Source organism: Agelaius tricolor, unplaced genomic scaffold (genome assembly GCF_023055355.1).
Source record: "Agelaius tricolor isolate 1412-34295 unplaced genomic scaffold, bAgeTri1.0.p SCAF_4, whole genome shotgun sequence".
Lineage (NCBI taxonomy): Eukaryota > Metazoa > Chordata > Aves > Passeriformes > Icteridae > Agelaius > Agelaius tricolor.
In genome coordinates this window covers 20,313,559-20,333,334 of record NW_027269264.1, presented here as the reverse complement: position 1 = coordinate 20,333,334, position 19,776 = coordinate 20,313,559, and the positions used below count along the sequence as shown (strand labels likewise).

Here is a 19,776-nt window from a genome sequence, read left to right as displayed (position 1 = left end):
AAGAAAGAGGTAGCATCCAGGATTTTGTATATAGTCATGCCTGCCTTCTTGGGTTCTGGTCAAAAGCCATACAGGTTTGAAATAGATTACATGGTGTCTCCTCTGAGTGACTGTCAGTACCCATGTCCCACTTTGGAGTGTAATTGCACCTGTGCAGCTGAGCTCACACAGCATTTTCTAGGCAAAAGAATCTATCTTCTACCCATCTAGGGTTTTTTTGTGCTCTGCACTGAATGCAGGGAGAGCAACACACATCTTCCATTCTTTACCATCTCTAAATTCTGGCTTTTGCTAAGTAAAGTTTCCTGTAGCTTCTAGTCTGTAGTTTTATCTCTTTTAAGTTTATGAAAATAATTTTTTAAAAACCCGAGCAAACAAGCTTGTAAACAATCTCAAATTGCAAATATCTAGACCTTGTGTGGTATTTTAAAATCTGAGTTTGCAAAACCTATGGATATGTATAGTATACACATGCATTTGTGTTACATTAAATCTAAGTGATTGTGCTCCTGCAATACTTTTGTTCATGATTCTGTTTCATTCTTTCCACAGGAATTCGACAAAGAGAAAGATGAATTATATGTTATATGCAGCATTTAAAAACCAAACTGCCTTTTCCCAAGTGCATAATTCAAAGGAAGAAAAAGCCAGTGTTCAGATGGAAAGAATTGTGCTGATATAGTCTGATGTTATAGTTCTGTAGTTCCACTAGAGAGAGACAAGGAATCTCAAGATAATTTACTTTTCTAGGTCATTAATAACTTGTTGCTGCTTACAACTAAGAGAAATTAACTAAGAGATATGGATGTGACACTGGCAGGCTCATTAAAACTTTTTAGTGGATTGAGGAGTGCCAAGTACTGGCACTCCTCAATCCACTAATCCACTTTTTTACAAAAAGGCTGGGGTTTTTCTCGTTAAATTGTCGGCATTCTCAACTTTGTTAAAAATATCTGCTCTCTTAATTTTTTTTTTATTAAGTCAGAAGAGCACAGTGAAGGTCTGGCAAAGGCCAACATGTGATGGTTTCTGGCTACAGAATGTTTAAATTGATTGTGACCTGGATCGCTCACCAACAAGGAACTTGCATATAAGGATGGGTTGTGTGGGCTTTTTTGCATGTTACTAACTGCAGAGAGCAGTGTGCTGCTCCAGGAGCCATTGAAGAAACTGCTGTAGTTTCTATCACATGTTCATTGATGAGATACTAGGGAATTATGTGTTTTTTTATTTTTGGGGTGTATATTGTAATGTGTTTTGCACTGCCAATTTTTTTGTGTAATGTTTGGGCGCAGTGAGAGAGTGTTTGAGATGGTATGTGCTTCCATGTCCTCAGAATGCTGCAGATACCCACCTCCCAATTGTTTTACTCAGGTGGTACAGGCTCTGATTTCCCACTGTTTGATTCATAGACTTATGTAAGAAGGAGTTGCTGAGGTTCAGCTAGAGGTAATTCTCATAGGAAGCTATGAAAAAATCAGATGTGTTATCTGATTCCACTGGTGAGAAAGAATTCCTGCTTCTTTAGGAAGTCTCATCTTCTACTGATTTAATAGATTCTGCTAATGCTATGACATCATAGTTGGAGACAGCTTTTTGTAAGAGGCACATTTTTATTAATTTGTCTGAGAATTACTGGTCAATGAGTGAATCTTCTCAATTGAGAGCCTTCTGTTTCAGTTTGGGGTATGGGTATTGAAGGCCTGTTGTCTGTCATGACAAGCCAATTGTTGGATTTTTTAATGTATTTAAATTGTAAACTTGTCCAAAGCTTTATGTGTTTAAATGCTGTATAGATGTGAATATCATAATAAAATTGTAGTCTGAGATACATGGATGTCTCTCTCCCACTGAAATAGCAAGAGTTACATGCACACAGTGTGAAGAACTGACCTAGGCTTTAAGCATTTTCTCAAATAGTTATAAAACATGAACATAATTTGCTTTTATTTTTCTGTATGAGGATCCCTAAAAGAGCTTAAAACAGTCAAGAACAACTTCTTCACAGATAAGTACTGTGATTATTTCAAGTGTTCACCTTCTACATTGCATTTTTTGCTATACTTTTTTTTTTTTTCCAGCTTTGCTATTGCCTTTTTTTAATTATTTGTATGCAGGATATGCTTTTGACTGGGAAGAGATCCTAAGCTGATGAACTGTTTTGAGTCTGATTAGAATCTTGCCCATGGACAGTAACATAAGCATCAAACCTCTCATGCAGCCAGCCCTTATACCTCTAGGGAAAATCAGTTTGTTAATGGCTTTGCTTATGCTTTCTGCATTTATAGCATACTTGTACTGCTGTTTCTGCTTTGATACTAAGACCATTTCAAATTTCATCCAAATTATCAAATAAAGCTGCAACACTGCAGTGATGAGGAAAACAAGAGGCTGGACAGTAACTGGTTTATGATAGAAATTCTTCCAGTTTTTCAATTCTTAGGCTAGTATCTGTGTTCAAGAGTTGCCAGCAGTTGTCTACAGTAACTGGAGAACTATTTATTTACATATTTATTGGTTTTATTTTATTTTAATTGAAAGAAAATCCTTCTGAACAAATAAACAAAGCTGATAAAGTTTGAGAGTAAGCCAAATGATTCTTGACATTCAGCAGAAGACTACCTTAATTGGGTGATAGCTTAGCTCAACCTTTCTGCATATCACTGCTTCATCTTAACCTAAGAAAAAATATGTATTTCTTCACAAACTTTCAGCTTAGAAACAGTACAGTATTCCTTGAAGAAAAGTCTGCTCTACATATGCAGAATAAATCAGCATTATAGATTAGGGATTTCCTTTACTGGGCTGTTTTATGCCTAAACACAGATTTCTCATGCATGCAGGACTTAGGATGGGGGCATGTATGTGGGGAAGCATTTTTCCCATCAGCTGCCACTTCCTTTCTCAACTCTGTGTCTGCTCCTGTGTGTATATATTAATTGTATATTTCATTTTGGTCTGGAATACTGCCTGATCCTCCTGACAGAACTGGCAAATGAGACTTGATTAGAGTCCTTGTCCTCTTTGTGGAGTGTGGGTTAAGGCTTCATAAGAAAATCTAAGATCGCCGCACAGGAGAGCTCTCCTAAGAGCTTTGTGCTTGCAGTTGTGTACACAAACACAGACACCTTCAGAGTTTGCCAATGTCTTGGATAAGTTTCTGCTTGTTAATGCAGCAGAATTAAACTGCAAAGACAACATTAATAAGAGCTTGAAGGAAACGGCTGGTAGTTGAGGATCTTACTGAGGGAAAAGAGCTGTTTCGTGGTCATGTGTGTTACGTCTGCCTTACATCTGGTGCTTGTAACAAAGCTGAACATGGAAATACAGGGGATCTGAAGGATGCCTTGAGACCTGTCTTTTTTGGAAGAGGGAAGGGGACCACATAATTTATTAATAAACTCACATATGTAGATGTTTTAGCCCTTTTGTTGTAAAGCTGGGATTTAAAAAGATAAAGGCTTTAACCCTGTTGGCAGATGCTAAGCTTTGTAACAGATTCAGTTTGAGTATAAATGTAAAATATGGTTGGAGGGTCCTGTGCTGCCCTTTGCCACAGTTGTTATACACTGGCAACTCTTGTTGTTGTCATATATAAGCAGTTTTTACTGCTTTAATAAAAAGCAGAGAAGTGTTGGTAGTGCACCAAAACACCCCAGTATTTCCCTCACTGTGAGGCTCACAGAAGTTGTTTAGTATTTACTTGATAGACTTAAGACACCCATGCTGACACCAAAATTCTTGCAAAATGTCTGCAAGCTGGTTAATTTCTGTTAATTTGGTGGTTTCAATTGACCTTGTTTTATCTTGCTATCTTTAGCTGTTTCATTGTAAACCACAGGAAAAATGTTTTTTCACTATTATTGTGACTGCTTTGAGCGTAGTCCTATACCTGTGATCACAGAGGAAATTATAGCAATGGTCTGCTGTTTTATATGTAATTCTGTGGGAGTTTTTTAAACTTTCTATTTTAATCTTAATCTTTATTTATTATCTGCCTAGAAACCACCCTCTTGATCACATAATTTTCAGACTTCTGACATTTGAATGCAATGAATACATGGAATTCTTAATGGTGCGTGATTTTAATCTTTACAAAACCCCTCAAGCAGTGGCATGGATTTCTTGATGTTTTGTTCCCTTTCTCCTTTTTGAAAAGGTTGCTTGATTTAAAAAGGCTGGTTACTATTGTTTTTATTACTAATGCTCAAATATCAAAGCAGGTGTTCCAACAGACTTTACTTTCAGCTAATCATTATAACCTGCTTATTCTAAGCTTAACTGGTGTGAGTTAGCTCTCTTTGGCAGTAGATTATTTCTCTTTCCTGAGGTGTAGGAAGCTTTTCTAATTTCTTCCTTGACATGCAAGTACAAGCAAAGACTGAATAAGACTGATTTGATACAGTATTTTGTCACGACACGAATATCCACATGCTTGTTTTGACAATGTTTAATGGAATACATAAGAACATTGATTAAATCACAAGGAAAAATGTGTTGAAAGGAAAGGAGACATTATAGGACACGTGGGGAATCTGGGCTGTAGTAATATTAATGTTTTAGTTTATCCTTGTACTGAGACTGTAGCACCAAATGCACTGATAAAGACAAGAAAATGAGGGATGGTTATTATAATTTACTTATACTAAACATCTAAAAAAAATTTATTGCTAGCTTTTGCACTTTCTCTGCCAAAGTTTTAAGGTTTTTATATTGTATGCAGAGCAGATTTCTCTGATGTATATAGGTGATGTTCAAATTATTCTGCATCCCTCTTATAGGGAGAATATTATTTGAAAGGTGCAAGCAGATTCCTGTACCTATATGAGTAAAGGAACAGTTTAGTTAGAACTCCTAAAATACACTAAACTACATCAGTTGCACTTTGTAAACAATTTCATCTGAAGTCTCCTTCCATCTGTTCTAGCCAAATAATTGCAACATTGTTTAATTTTTAGAAAAAAATGCTAATGACAAGCATCCATGCTTTCCTATACTATACTACCATTAAATGCTAAACATTTAATACAGTTAAAAATAGATTTGCCTGCCTTATTTTATATTTCACTGATTGAATTTCTGATATAGATTTCTTCTGATTGTGCTGACTAAGGAAAAGTTGGGTTGTTGGGTGTTTTCTTTGAGAAAGGATGAATAGTGGAAGTACAGAATTTTTCAGTGTGTTGTCAAAATACAATAGTTTGTTCCATAAAAGTTAGCACTTCTTGCTTGTGGATCATTATATTTGATTGGAAGTTTGAATTTTTAATTTTGTTTTCATTTTTACAAGAATTGCTGTGTGATGCATTACAATCAGAGTGTTGTCCTATGTATTTTCTCTGCACACACTCATGCTTCCCAGTAGTTTGTGGCTGTTATAGATTCACTTTTGGACCAATGCGAATCTTGTGATATAGATTGAGAGTTAAACTGTTAAAATATTTTGTCTAATAAACATAAAGGAATTTGCTCTTAGGGCTTTTTTGTATGATCACCAGGTTGGTAATGATAGATAGTGAGTTAAAGCAATGGATAATTCTGAATAGCCTTGTTACTCTTCTTGACAATAACTTATAGACCACCAAAAGAGAGATGCATATCATTTGGTCACTGAACAATTTTTTTAGCAACCTAAATTAGACTTTAGCCTGTTGAAATGTAGAAAGAGATTTGTAGTCAGTGATGTAAGTGGCTTTGCTACTATCTTCTACATCTTACCTATTTATCTTGCAATATTTAGTAGACTTCTGTCTTTGCACATAAAATTTTTTGCACTTTTGAGGACGAGCTGAAGTACCATTGTATTTTACTTAAAGTACAGTGCTACAGAAGAAAATGCAGCATATCAGAAACAAAATTGTTAGTTTAGGAAGAATGCAAAATTATTCCTAAGTGGCTGTAGAACATGACTTTCAACTGTTTGGGGAAATTTTTTTCTCTTTCCTACTGGCTTCAGTAGCATAAAAAGGTAAAATAATCTTCAGGGCCAGTGCTGCTTTTTTTGATCTTATGTGATTTATTTCTAAATGCTAAACATTACATATTGATAGTACATAGTATGTTTGTAGAGGCAGTATGTGCAAGTTATGTCTTGGAACAAACAGATAAAAGAGAAATTCCTCTTTCTGAATCCTACTATTAAGTTTGAGTTATCATGTTTTCTTTGCACAAATTTGATAGACTAAATATGTGCTGAAACAATGTTAAGAAAACTGGTTTTATTCACTCACTACTCTAGAACAATTGGAATACTATAATAATTCAGTGGCACAAAGATGCCTGATTTAAAAAAAAAATCTGCCTTTGTTGCAAGGAAAGAGTTGAGAATAAAATGAAATTGTGCTATTGATCTACAGTCTCTGTGAACTCTTAGCTTCACATAATTTTCTGAAAAAAGATCTATTGGCAGAGAAACTAGAATTCAGCAAATTATATTTACACATTAAATGACTTCTTTTTTCTTAAATGCCACAGTGGACACATCCTCATACAGCTGGTATACATACAAACAGTCTCTGCATAAGAGCTGTTTAGCTTTTTTCTTAAAATATCTGAAAATATCTGATTTTCATCAGTTCCTGTTGTTACTCTCTTGTTGGTAGGTTAGATAGGTTTGTTGTTTTTTTTTTTTTTACCAACAATCTCTTTTTGGTAGATTAGATAGGGGTTTTTTTCTTAAAGCTTAATTTTTTCCATGGCCAGTTGTTCTGGGCTAATACAGTGCACATGTATACATGCAAATTCTTTAAGCTCCCAGAAAATAAAATGTACTGCAGTCACAGAGGTACTTCTTCTCTTTGTGAGGAAAAACCGCTGCACCCTGTTTGTATATGTCTGTATAACCAGTATTTGCGGTGGATTCTCAGTTAATTAAATTTAAACCTGCTGGAGTTATAGCTATAGAGTGATGGCTGTCAGCAGGAGCAAGGTCACTGAAAAGCTTATATCTCCAGAACTTGGAACTGAGCCCTGAGAAATGCACTGAGAGATATTGTCCCTTGGAGAGTCAGGCCACAGAGAAGGTAACAGGTTCTTATTTCTACCTGTGTCTAACGAGTGGTGAGGACAGCATGGTAGACCTAGAGGTTTGAATCCAGTATATAACCTCAGTACAGAATTTATATTTTTTGTTGTTTTCTACTCTAAAACCTATATTACCTAAAAGCTATATTACGGTTGAAGTTTCAGTCAAGCAAGCATGTACAGTTTGCCACACAGTCATTTTTGAAGCCAGTCTCAAGGAGTGTTTTTCCACTTTAAAAATGTAAAGCAATTACACTATCTGTGGAGATTGACTGGATTTGCAGCAGAGTGACTGGATTTGGCTGTCAAATTGCTAGCTGTTTGGAAGCTCACATGGTTCTCCCTGAAAAATTACAGTTTACACAACTTTTTGGTCCTCAGGTTAATAAATCTAAATTGATGTGAATGCCAAATACCATTTAAGGTTTAAAAAAATTGATCAATGCTGACAAGACAGAGTAAGTAGCAACAAATTTTAACCGTTTGGCAAGATGTGGGCTTAAGTCTTCAGGGAAACATCCAGGAACTACTGTTTATGCAACTGGTATTAACTGAATTTAACTGTAAACATAATTACCTTTGGTCTTGGTAGAAATTTTGGAATATGTTCACATCCTGCGAGTGGTCAATATCTGCATGCAAATACGATGTGTGGTCTCATAAAAAGAGAGGTTTCAGTGTACTAGGAGAACTGTCAGGAGAATACAAAATTTTTCTGCTTATATTAAAATATAAAATCCATGGTGATTTAAAAAAAAATCTGAAACGACTAAACAAAACCACCTCAAAATTATTATCTTTTGACACATGGTAGTGTAGTCACTATGATCCTGCAAGATGGGAAACCACCTCATTGTAGGCTTTTGGAATTGGAAAAATACTTATTAATAGAATCTGTGTTAGCATTTTGCCAAATAATTTGGCATTATCAACAACTTCAAAACTGAAATTCTGTCTTCAAGGTTGACTGGGTAAATTCACAAAGCAGAAATTATCAGGCCACAGGGAAATGTTGGATGCAATAGATGTTTCTAGAATATAAAGGTGTTGCCTTCTTTTTGGCATCTTTGAAAAGAATCGTAAATAAAGCCTGTGACAGTGTCCTGGACAACAGGAAAAATATTTATTTAGTCCTTAGGATTGCCTGAAACAAATCTGGAGATGTAAAAAAAGTTAAATTGATAGAAGATGCAACAGAATAGAAGTTCATTTATATGTGATAGTTAGTATTATAATTAATTAATGCAGGCCTTAGTTATGCTAGCTATTTCCAATTAGACTGTCCCTTGCTGTGTGCTTCAATAATAATAGCTGAATGTCTTTGTATGATGAATGTTGTAATTCACATGCACACTAGCTACTTCAAGTTTAACTATCCCTTTGGTATATGATTCTACATTAATAGCTGGATGTCCTGTATAATGGATAAAGTAATTCTCAGGCACACTGAAGCTCTTCTATTACTGGATATGATGTAATTTTATCTTATTTCTCCATCAGCACAATAAATGGGACTGTGTGTGAAAAAGAATCTGTGTTTGTTTGTAAGATTTTACTTGGAAATAATCTTCCAAAAAGGAGAAAAATGAATGCATGGCAAAGAGTCCCATGTTCCCAACAGATTCTGTTTATAGTTTTGTTGAACTTAGCATTTATGGTAAGGATGGCAGATTGTTCTAGTTTTAATAATCATAGTGCTGTTCTGTTTTAATATTGCATGATCTGTGGGCTGCCATGAAGTTGTTACAAATTGAAGGGCTGATATAACATGAAATGAAGCACCTCTTCTCAATGTTCCTTTTGTTCAATATTTAACAAATTAGTATGTTGACATTTGTCTCTGATGGATTTCATTATTTGGTGAAAGGGTTTTAGGGGGTTTGACAGCATGAATGGTTTGTCCTGCAGACTTTCGAGAATTGATAAAGGCATCTTTGTTCTTTGTGTAAAAGCACAACAGATATCTTATTGACCAACGCATACAAAAAAGAAGGCTTGTATAGCTGCTGTGCAGAATAAACTAAGAAAATGAAGCCATTACGTATTCTTCTATGTTCTTCTCTTTTTTTTTTTTTTTGCTCACAGCATGTATCTTCTTAGTCAAAGTAGCTAAAAGCGTTGGATACTCATTCAGTAAAATGAAACCATGTAATTTTTATCAGTTTATATACTGTTCATCGATGACAAAAATAATGAAAACAGGTTATGGATAGTAATAGAGCTGATTAGATAAATTTCAACATTTCTAAGATGAATGTATATCTGTATAAATAGATGATAAAGGCATATTAGAAGTAATGCATTTTAGCAGTAATGCTGAAAATCAGAAAAGACACGATAGTGTTGGATTTGCACCATTCTACATCAATTTTTTAAGTAAAATGAAATACTTCAGCAAACAGAATAACAACTACAAATTCTTAGAAACAGGAATTGTGGGTTATACTGCACATGGGCAAAAATTAGATTACATGGGATCCCATTACTATGGGATTTGGATAACTATCTTAATATTTTTGTTTGGTCCCATATTTATAATTGGTGTAAGGTTCAAGAGTGTAATAGATACTAACTGAAAATTTAAAAGAATTGTATCTGTGCCTCTTGTATGATCTGAGAAGTTCTGATATGTTTAAAAAAATCGGAGCTTTACCTTTTTATTTGTTTTTTTCTTAGAAACTTCAAGGATTTATAGCTCATTCTCCTCCAGTAATGTTTGGGGTTTCCTGAATTATTTGGGTACATATCTAGAGTTTTCTCATTCTGCAGATTAAGTATTTGTCACAAAAATCCTTAAAAAACAAGAGTTACTAAGGTTTGATTTTGTTTGTGATGCTACCATTTCTGTAGCTCATAGAGATTTAATAAGAACCACTTCTGCCTTCCAGCAGATTTAATTTCCTTTAAAAGAGTGATACCACAAGGCCTTGAATTGAACAAGAATCCTGGGAAATTCAAAGAGCAAGCAATCTGTTTTACTTTTTTCATTGATTTGGCCTTTTTGTTGTGGATAAAATCTTTCTTGTATAGAATAAGGGAATAAAAAATTACTCATTCTTTACTTCATTTTGTCTTGTCCATGTCACCTTTTGAGAGCACTAATGTATAGGCCCTTACCTTGAGTAATTTTCACTGAATATGGTGAAGCATATATATATATATTGCTTTCTGTCTAATTATTTATCATAGCTGGTTATTTGTACTGTCTCTCTCTGATGTGTTAATATCTGCCAGAAACGTCATTATATAGTGACAGGAAGTCCAAATCTTCCAGTAATAACAGTGACAAATAACAAAATCCATCGATGATCAAGCAATATCATCTATCAGTGACAAAATCAGTCATCACTGAGACTGGAGCTGAGGAATGTTAGTGACTGTTCATCACATGAATCATTTTTAGCAAGAATTCATATAGTTTAAAAAGTCAATGAAACAAATCCTATATTTATTTCTAATATAAAACAAGAGAACCTTCTTTTTTTTAAATCTTCCCTTTGGCATACAAGAAAACAAAAAAGAACACAAAGAACTATTTTTTATTTATAAAATGAAAGGTGTGAGTACCTGTATCTGTATTTCTTTCCATTGCTCATTTCTTGCAGAAACAATGTGAATTAAAAGATTTCATTACAATGATCAAAGCCTATCCATTGCTATTTTCTGTTCACTTTTCTTCATTTCATCAAGTATGTAAGATTAATTTTGGGGTCCTAATATAAATCACTGTTAAATGAAAAGAAGTTAATACAAACGCATGATTCAAATAGAGACTTTCTACACTCTTATTTGTTATTAAGTACTTTCACATGGTTATTAGTGTAACTGTTAGGTGTTTTTAATATTTTCTTCAGTTGACCAATTTCAAATGTTTGGAAGGACTCAGAAATGTGGTAAAAGTTTAATATAAAATCTGGAACATATCAAATTCATAATGTAAACTGAATATTGTGTTTTTATTTGTATATAAAATTCTTGCTGAATTTAGTGGAACTGTGATATTTCCTCAATCTCCTTAGACATAAACAAAATTAGTTTCTCAACCTCTGACCTTTTGTGAAGCTACCTATAATCAGTAAGAGTAAAGATGTTTTATCATTTGGTCTATCAGCTCTCTTATATCAAACAAAAAATATAAGATGAAAAAATCCATATCCAAAGATACTTTGCAGAGCAATCTGAATTAGAAATAAATTTATTTTCTTCATCTTTATTTCTTGCTCTATAATTGAATTACTGTAGATCGACTTCCAATCTATCTGGTTTTTAAGAAAAACACAGCCAAATTCACTTGTGTAGCTTTTAAGATTTGTTTGGAAATGTCTGTCATGATACAGTGTAGTTTTATACTATGAATATTTAGTAAGGGTTCTGGAAAATGGTGTTACAAATTATTTTCAGTGTTAGCAGTGTCAATATTTTTTTGAGGAGCAATTGGAAGTGAAGTGTAAAGGTTAGAAACTGAGCTGCATAAAATACAGAGTTGGCTTTGTTGCTTTTTTTTTAGTAGTGAAACAGGTGCTTATATTTATTGAAGTCACTTAATTTATACTTAGCCATAAATCACTTAACTAAATCAATTAAATATGAAAAAGTCATGGTGTGACATGCAACATGAAAAGCTGTAGTCTCTCAAGGTGTTTCTCTTAGAAAGCTGGCTGTACGATTTTTGACAGTGTTGTAGCCATTTGTTACTAGGAGGTGTTGTGTAATTGATTTTTATAAAAGTTTGTTACTTCATGGGTTTTTGGACAAGAGGTTTCAAACAAATCTATAAAAAAATTTGGATGGGAACCTGAGGTTTTGAAATTGTAATTCTTTCTCTCCCCGTACCCCATAATTTTCTGTGTTTGCTTCTCTTTGCCATAGCAGGCAATTTGCTGCCTGTCACAAATTTCGGGATTATGGAACTTTCTAAATGAACAGATATTGTTGAGCTTACATACGACCTTAGTAAACAAAGTATGGAGAATATAAAAATATGTTCATGCTCTGCGATTTCCTCATTGTGATACAGAATGTGGAAGATGAAAAGAAGTGAGCTAAATGTGTTGTTAGGCATCTTGGGTGCATCACATGTCAACTGATGAATAACTCTTCAGCTCTACAGTTCTTACTCGACTTGACTCCTGGTTGTTTTTGTCACATCTAGTTGCTAATGATCTTACTACAAAATTGGGTTAACTCACTGCCAATACTTGAGTTTCAGATATCAGACTGAAGTTCATATGTAAAATACACCATTCTTTGTTTCCTTCTTGCTTTACTTCCCAAGTCAGGATATTTTAAGGAGATAGGATATATTACCATGATACAAGCGCAGCAGGGTATCAGCCATGGGTAAGTTGTTGTATGATTTTTTGTAAAAACACAGTTAAAGTTTTTGACTTAGCACTGTGAAAGAGTGTGTGCTCTGCGTTAGAAAGAGAATTAGATATAATTTGAGAAATTAGTTGTATTATTACCAGATCGTTCATTTGCAAACAATAAGAAGTTGGATGGGTGCATTGATCTGCTGGAGGGCAGGAAGGCTCTGCAGAGGGGCCTGGGCAGGTTGGATGGGCTGAAGTCAGTGGTATGAGATTTAACAAGGTCAAGTGCTGGGTCCTGCCCTTGTGTCACAACAGCCATGCCTTTCACTATAGCCTTGGGGCAGAGTGGCTGGGAAGTGCTCATTGGGAAAGGGCCTGGAGTTACTGGCTAGCAGTGGCTGAACATGAGCCAGCTGTGCCCAGGTAGCCGAGGAGGCCAATGGCATCCTGAGGAGTACCAGCAATAGTGTGGCCAGCAGGACCAGGGCAGTGATTGTCCCCTTGTGCTGGGCACTGGCGAGGCCACACCTGGAATGTTCAGTTCTGGGCCCACCACTGTAAGAAGGACCTTGAGGGCCTGGAGTGTGTCCAGAGAAGGGCAACAGAACTGAGGCAGGGTCTGGAGTACAAGTCCTGTGAGGAGTGGCTGAGGGAGCTGGATTATTTAGCCTGGAGGAAAGGAGGGTCAGGGGAGACCTTTTTGTTCTCTACAACTGCAGAGAGGGAGGAGCATGCCGCCAGGTGGGGTCAGTCTCTTCTCCCAGGCAACAAACAGGACAACGGGAAATGACCTCATCTTGCCCCAGGGGAGGTATAGATTAGAAAAAAATCTTCACAGAAAGGGTGGCCAAGCATAGAACAGGCTACCCAGGGAAGTGGCAGAGTCACCTTCAAGGCTGTTGATTTGGTGTAAATACAGGATTGAAAATATTGAGAAGGATCAAGAATTGTTACAAACCCTGCTGTTTGTATGGTGGTTTTGAGCCAAGACTCATGTTATCTTTTTCCTTTCACTTTATAAATTCTTCAGATATATGGCAAGTACTGGTTTTCCTGTTGAAACAGTACTAGAGTTTCTCCGGAGAGGGTTTCACCCTTGTTTATACATATCCTTACTAGTCTGGTTTGGGGGCTGCAAAATATGCAAAGCAGAAGAGATAACAAGTTCACAGAGCAGCTGCTGCTTGGGTGTTCAGATCATTATTGAGGCACTTGACTGAAATTTACAGTTTTGATTTTGAATTGCAGAACTGAGTTGACTGTTTCTATCCTCCTTCCAAAACATGGGGGTTATTTTTCTTTCCATGTTACCTACCCTACTGTGTTGCTGCATGACTTACGGAGTAAAAAGTTAGTCATCTGCACTAGAATGATTTTCAGCTGTAACTTCTGTCACTTTTTGGTTTCTCCCTATGATGGTAGGAAGGCAAAACTTTAAAAATTAGCTTCCATTACTTCTGGAATAGTGCTCAGAATATTCTACCAGATCCTTGTCTCTACGACTGCATCTGAGTATATATTTGAGTTTCTGATACACTGTAAACCTATGAGGGTAAAAACATTGTAGTTCTCTCAGTTCTGCACTGTAACATACACTAGACCAATGGAGATTATAGAGGTAAGAAAGTGGATGTTGAGTGGTCCTGTGTCTGTATTCCAATGGCACAAGTACCCACAAAGATAAATTAAGCTAACATTCAAAGTCTGATATAGATACTGCAGACATCATATTGATACCATTCTTTGTATCACTGGAAGAATGTAGTTTTGACATGGTTTGACACTGGCCAAATGCCAGGCACCCATGAAAGTTGGTCACTCACCCTCCCCTGCCACAGCTAGGCAGAGGAGAGAAAGAAATTAATAAAGGGTTCATGAGTTGAGATAAGGACTGGGAGAAAATGCTTCAAGGGCAAAAAAGGCTCAGCTTAAGGGTATGAAGTGAATTTATTACTAACAGAGTCAGAGGAGGATAATGAGAAGTAAATTAAGACCTTACAACACCATTTTCTCCCAACCCCTCCCTCCTTCCCACAGACAGTGCAGAGAGGCACTGATTGCATTTTTTCTAAATAGAAAATTCAAATTATTACTGTATATATATATATATATATGTGTGTATATATATATATATATATATAAGTAGCATCTGTAATAGTGATTTTTTTGTGCTACTTTTGACTTCAGAAGCATTATTTCTCAGGTGACAATAGTCTTGATTCTGTTATTTCCACAAATATGTAAGAAAATGTATGTGCAGATCTCTGTGTATTAAGAGGGAAAGATTTCTACTTCAAAATGAATGGAACAAGTTTGTTAGAAATTAACTTCAGGTTCCCATCTTAAATGTGTATTTAGGTTCTTGTGCATACATTTGGCTAGGTTTTGTGCTGTGTGTCTCATCTGATTATATGTGAACAGCCAAAGATACCACACTCTTGCAGACTGTATGCAAAGCAGCACTTGCATCTAAGTCATGAGTCTAAAGAAAGTTTTGAAAAATTCCTGTTGCAGATTTGGCTTCTCAAATGGGCAGATTGCTATTCAGAGCTTAAGGATGCCTAAATCAATTAGAAACCTTTTATTTGTTAAAGAGACTATCTATTAAGGATGTGTAAATGGGTGGATTGGAATGACTGGAACATCAGGACTCTTTGGTCTTTCACAACAACAATTTCTTTCCCTTTGGGACACAGTTTTTTCCTTTATATGCATTCATGCCACAGTTACAGTGTTGAGATTTCCTTTAACTGCAATTTAACTGGGAGGGGGAACTTGTTCCTTCTTCCAGTCAAGTGTATAAGTTATGAGCATGGGATTCTGGTCAGAATAATGCTCTTTTGCTTTAGAAGGGTAACCAAGTGTATACTTGTCAAAAACAAGTCCTTAACTTATTTTTCTCTTGGAGCCACTGGGAACTTGTCCAGCTTCCTGGGAACAACTGGAAGGGTTGTTGGTTTTTTTGTTAACTGGGAGAGTTTTCCCATATTTTTTACCATATTCAGCTTGCTTGTTCTGGCCTGCTTTAGAAACTTGGATCCTGCTTGCTAAAGGCATTTATAAGCTGCACAGTCCTTGTCAGATCTTGATGTGATTTCTAAGGTGAATCATCTTTGCCCATTGCTTATGTATGGATGGATTTCTTTCCTATTCAATTAGAATCAAAGAAATGGGTATCAAGCCTTATAATTTGTTTCTAGTAAATCAAATATATGGTAGGAGGGCCACTTTTCTCTTTTGTTTAAAAAAAAAAAAAGATAAAAAAAAAAGTTTTTGGGTCTTGCAATTTAGTTACCCATCAAATTATCTTATTTTTCACTTAGACACTTCCTTAAATTGTGGAGTGCTTTAGGAGCAGCGCTGCTAAGTAACAATGTGCAATTAATAACATTCATAACATTTTCCCAACACAGACAGGACATCAACTTGTTCAAATGAGTGAGTCCAGAGAAGGGTCACCAAGATGATTAGAGGGATGGAGCATCTCTCCTGTGAGGAAAGGCTGAGAGAATTGGGTTTGTTCAACCTGGAAAAGAGAAGGCTTTGGGGGTGACTTAACTGCAGCCTTCCAGCACTTGAAGCAAGCCTGTAAGAATGACAGAGAAAGACTTTTTGCAAGAGCGGGTAGTGACAGGATGAGAAGGAATGGCTTCAAACTCAAAGACAGAAGGTTTAGATTAGATATTAGGAAGTAATCTTTTCTGGGAGAGTGGTGAGGCTCTGGAACAGGTTTCCCAGAGAAGCTGTGGACTCCCCAGCCCTGGATGTGCTCAAGACCAGTCTGGATGGGGCGACCCAGTCTAGTGAAAAGTGTTCCTGCCCACAGCAGTAGGGTTGGAACTACATGATCTTTAAGGTCCTTTCTGACACAAGCCATTCTATGATTCTATGAACATTGCACATCCTAGATGATATTAAAAAGGTAGATTTGGTTTGCATAAGTGGAGCAGAGTTTATGGAATTCAAATATTTATTGAAAATAGAGAATCTGTGTTTTTAAACAAATACATAGATGTAAACTTCTTCCAAACTAATAGGTCTGACCATCTTTCAGAGACATGTTATGTTGAATTTGATAAAATTACTCTTAAGAAAAATGGGAACTTTTCAATGGTTTGAATTGGAGATAGTACTGATTGTTAAGGGCAAACAAAATAAAAGAAAAAATGTAAGTTGTTCTCAGGAAAGGAAGTTGCTGGCTCTACTCAGAATCTAAAATTAAATTTTGCTGCAGCACATAATCTTATTTTAGCCTCATAGGAAGCTGCGTTCATATTCTTTGGCCAAAATTTAACTCATATACATTTTTCTTACTGAAGTGATTTGTAATCCATCTGTAAAAGAGAATATTGTATAAATGTGGCATTTCTGTTTTGTAAGTGATTGGAGAAAGCAGAAATTACAATCGTTATTGTATATTTTTCTGCAATAGACCTAAAATGCAAACTGTTCTGTGAGCCTATTTATGAGGCATGAAGTTACTTTTGTTTTGCTTAACCAAGTGGCTGAAATGTTGCCACCAGTATGTCTGGAATGTTATTTAGTTGGTCTATTTCTGCAGTTTTTCTTTGTACCACTGTACACATGCCACAACTAGGGGTCATTTACTTAAAACTGACCAAAGTAATACCCTCAAAATTATGGTTATTATTTTCATCAGGGGCTTTATAATAAAAGATTTATCATGTTCTGCACCTTCTGTGCTCACATTTTCCCCCCATCTCCCTCTCCCTTCATTCTCTTAATCAGAACTGCTTTTGGCAGATTTGGAGAGCTGCTGTTTTTACTTGCATTTTTTGTGTTACTTGATTCCTTGATTTAGTACTTTAACTTCTTACATTGTGTCTTACAATGCTGTCTGATTGAAATGTATTAACTTTCTTGGCTGGGTAACTACTTTTTTTTATAAGGAGATAGTTGTTGAATATGTTTTTCTATCTTCATGTGTATCATATTTTATGGTCCCAGTACTAGACATCCAACTGGTTGCAAGAAAACTGTGGGTGTTTTAACATTTCCAACGGAAGGGTAGGATGGGTGGGGAAGCTTTTTGGAATGCTGGCAAATAATATCTGACTCTTGGAAATGTGAGATGTCTAAATGTCTAAGGCCATAGACTCCCCTCCCATGCTTGGAAGGCTAGACTTAAAGACCAGGTATGCTTGTGTTTTATTTCCTTTGTAACTGAGAGAAAAGTGAGAGAAGAGTTGAAATACAGATCATGGATACCATAGGTTAATGTAGGAACATTCTGTGGATGGTGGTCTTGGTTTGTGTCCTTGCTACTCCCATCTGTGACATGGTGCCCCATTAACCCCTTGGATATTAGTCAGAGGGCTTAATTCTGCTACTTTTATTTCCTAGATGTACTTAGTTTCAGAAGTTGTCTCAATTTTGAGATGTTAAGTTCTGTAATGTCTGTTAGCATAGCAAAAATTGCCTTGCAGTAGCATGAGTTGGGAACTGCAGTAACTTGCAGCTCAGGGTATTTTCAATAGCAGAGTGACAATTCATAACAATTTTCCCCTGCAATTTCTTCTTCTTGTTTAAGTACAAAGCAGAGTAGATACAGACTGGGTTGTTCCTCTGCTGTTGTGAAAAGCAGATATCTAGTGCTTCTTACCTCTGTGGTTGTAGTAAAATATGTTCTCCTATCTCTGCATTTGCAAAAATTATCAACTCTTATCACAAGATGGTATCTTCTTAACTCGTTTGATGTTTTGACAAACACATGTGCTTTACCATGTGTGACACTTTTTAACGTGTCATACCATGTATGACACGTTTGGATACTGATTTGTTTTCTTTATCAAATGTTTCTCCTTTATTTATTTCCATCTTTGATCATTTAACTGACAAATACTTGTTTTCAATATTAACACTGGTCATATTATCCTGGCTTATATATAAATGTTTCTATGAAATAAATCAGTCTTGTAACATGAAAAATATTAAACTTTGGTTGAAGTTACTTCTTACAATTAATAGCTGTTTGATGGTCAAATACCTTACAGCTGGAATTTTAGTTTGATTTTCTGCAAACCAACAATAAAGTACGACTTAATTCCTACAAATTCCTGAGATATAAGCTATTAGTCATGGCCTAGCATGCATACACTAATAAGAAGCTAAAAGGCTAATAAAGCCAACCTGAAAGAAAGACGGAGAGAGACTATTTACAGAGCATGTAGTGACAGGACAAGGTGGAATGGCTTCAAACTGAAAGAGAGTAGGTTTAGGTTAGATATTAGGAGAAAGTTCCTCCTTCTGAGGATGGTGAGGCACTGGCATAGGTTTCCCAGGGAAGCCATGGATGCCCCATCCCTGGCAGTGTTCAGGCCAGTTTGGATGTGTCTCTGAGCAACTGAAACAAATGAAAGGTGTCCCTGTCCACAGCAGGAAAGTTGAAACCAGGGGATCTTCAAGGTCCCATCCAACTCAGGCCATTCTTCAGTTCTGTTATTATTATTTCCATGCAATACATGTTGTAACAGGTCAGTAACAGATTCTGTCACTCATTTCTCTTGTGCAGCCCACACATCATCTTTCTGTCACAAAGTATACTGCCAGGAGGAAGCCATCTCTGTGGAACGCGTCTGTGCCACGAAATTGCTCATGCTTGGTTTGGACTAGCCATTGGTGCTCGTGATTGGACAGAAGAATGGATAAGTGAAGGGTTTGCCACTTTTTTAGAAGATATATTTTGGGCTAGAGCACAACAGGTAAGGTGATGACACATTGCTTCAAAATTAATGTGGAAATCAAAATTATATGTGAATTAGATGTAAATTAAACCTCAAAACACAAACTGTGCTATGGAGTAACATATTTTAAAATGATATTGGAATTCACATGCTTACTTGATTTAAAAAAAGAAAGTGATCCACAATGAATACAAAACTTTACAGAGGTAGGGCTCAGTACAAATGAGAATACAAACATCTGTTTGTCAATGATTACCTTCCCAAAAATTTTATACTCAATCAGTAAAATTCAATTATCAAACAATTGCTGTGAATTCTTTCCACTTCTGTTGTATACCTGAAACTGGAAGAATCAACAGTCTTACTGCATATTGTAATATGCAGGTACCTAATTAAAATTGTTTGGTTTCGTCCAATAGATGACCAAGAAGCGTAACTCAAAGCAAAATAGAAGATGATTTTAAATGGGGCACACTGGCACTTACACTTTTTTTTCCTCTTCTACTGCCCAACAAGTTACTGTCCTGTCAGGACTTAGAAATCACTGCCTCCCTTAAGGTGAAAATTTCATAAGTTGCGTGTCAGCTAGTGAAGTGCAACTCTTACTTTTGTAGTACCTCTGCTGCTACTTCAAGCATTTAATGTGTCAGTCCTTTCTACCTGTACCTTCATCAGGTTCCACCCCTTTAGTCTGCAGATTTCCACCTGAGCAAAAGCATGGTAGAACTGGGAACTGA

General features: G+C 36.0%; 1 protein-coding gene across 10 annotated transcripts in view; it reads left to right on the top strand.

Moving 5' to 3' along the window:
* Positions 1-19,776, top strand: part of AOPEP (aminopeptidase O (putative)) — a 185,487-nt gene that overhangs the window by 49,354 nt on the left and 116,357 nt on the right. For all 10 annotated transcript variants that reach the window (XR_011678881.1, XR_011678880.1, XR_011678884.1 and 7 more), the window contains one exon: positions 18,868-19,057. Coding sequence is in view for 5 of the 10 variants with exons in the window: in XM_071424824.1 (XP_071280925.1) it covers positions 18,868-19,057 (190 nt within the window). In the remaining 5 variants the exon portion in view is untranslated. The remainder of the gene's footprint in view (positions 1-18,867; positions 19,058-19,776) is intronic.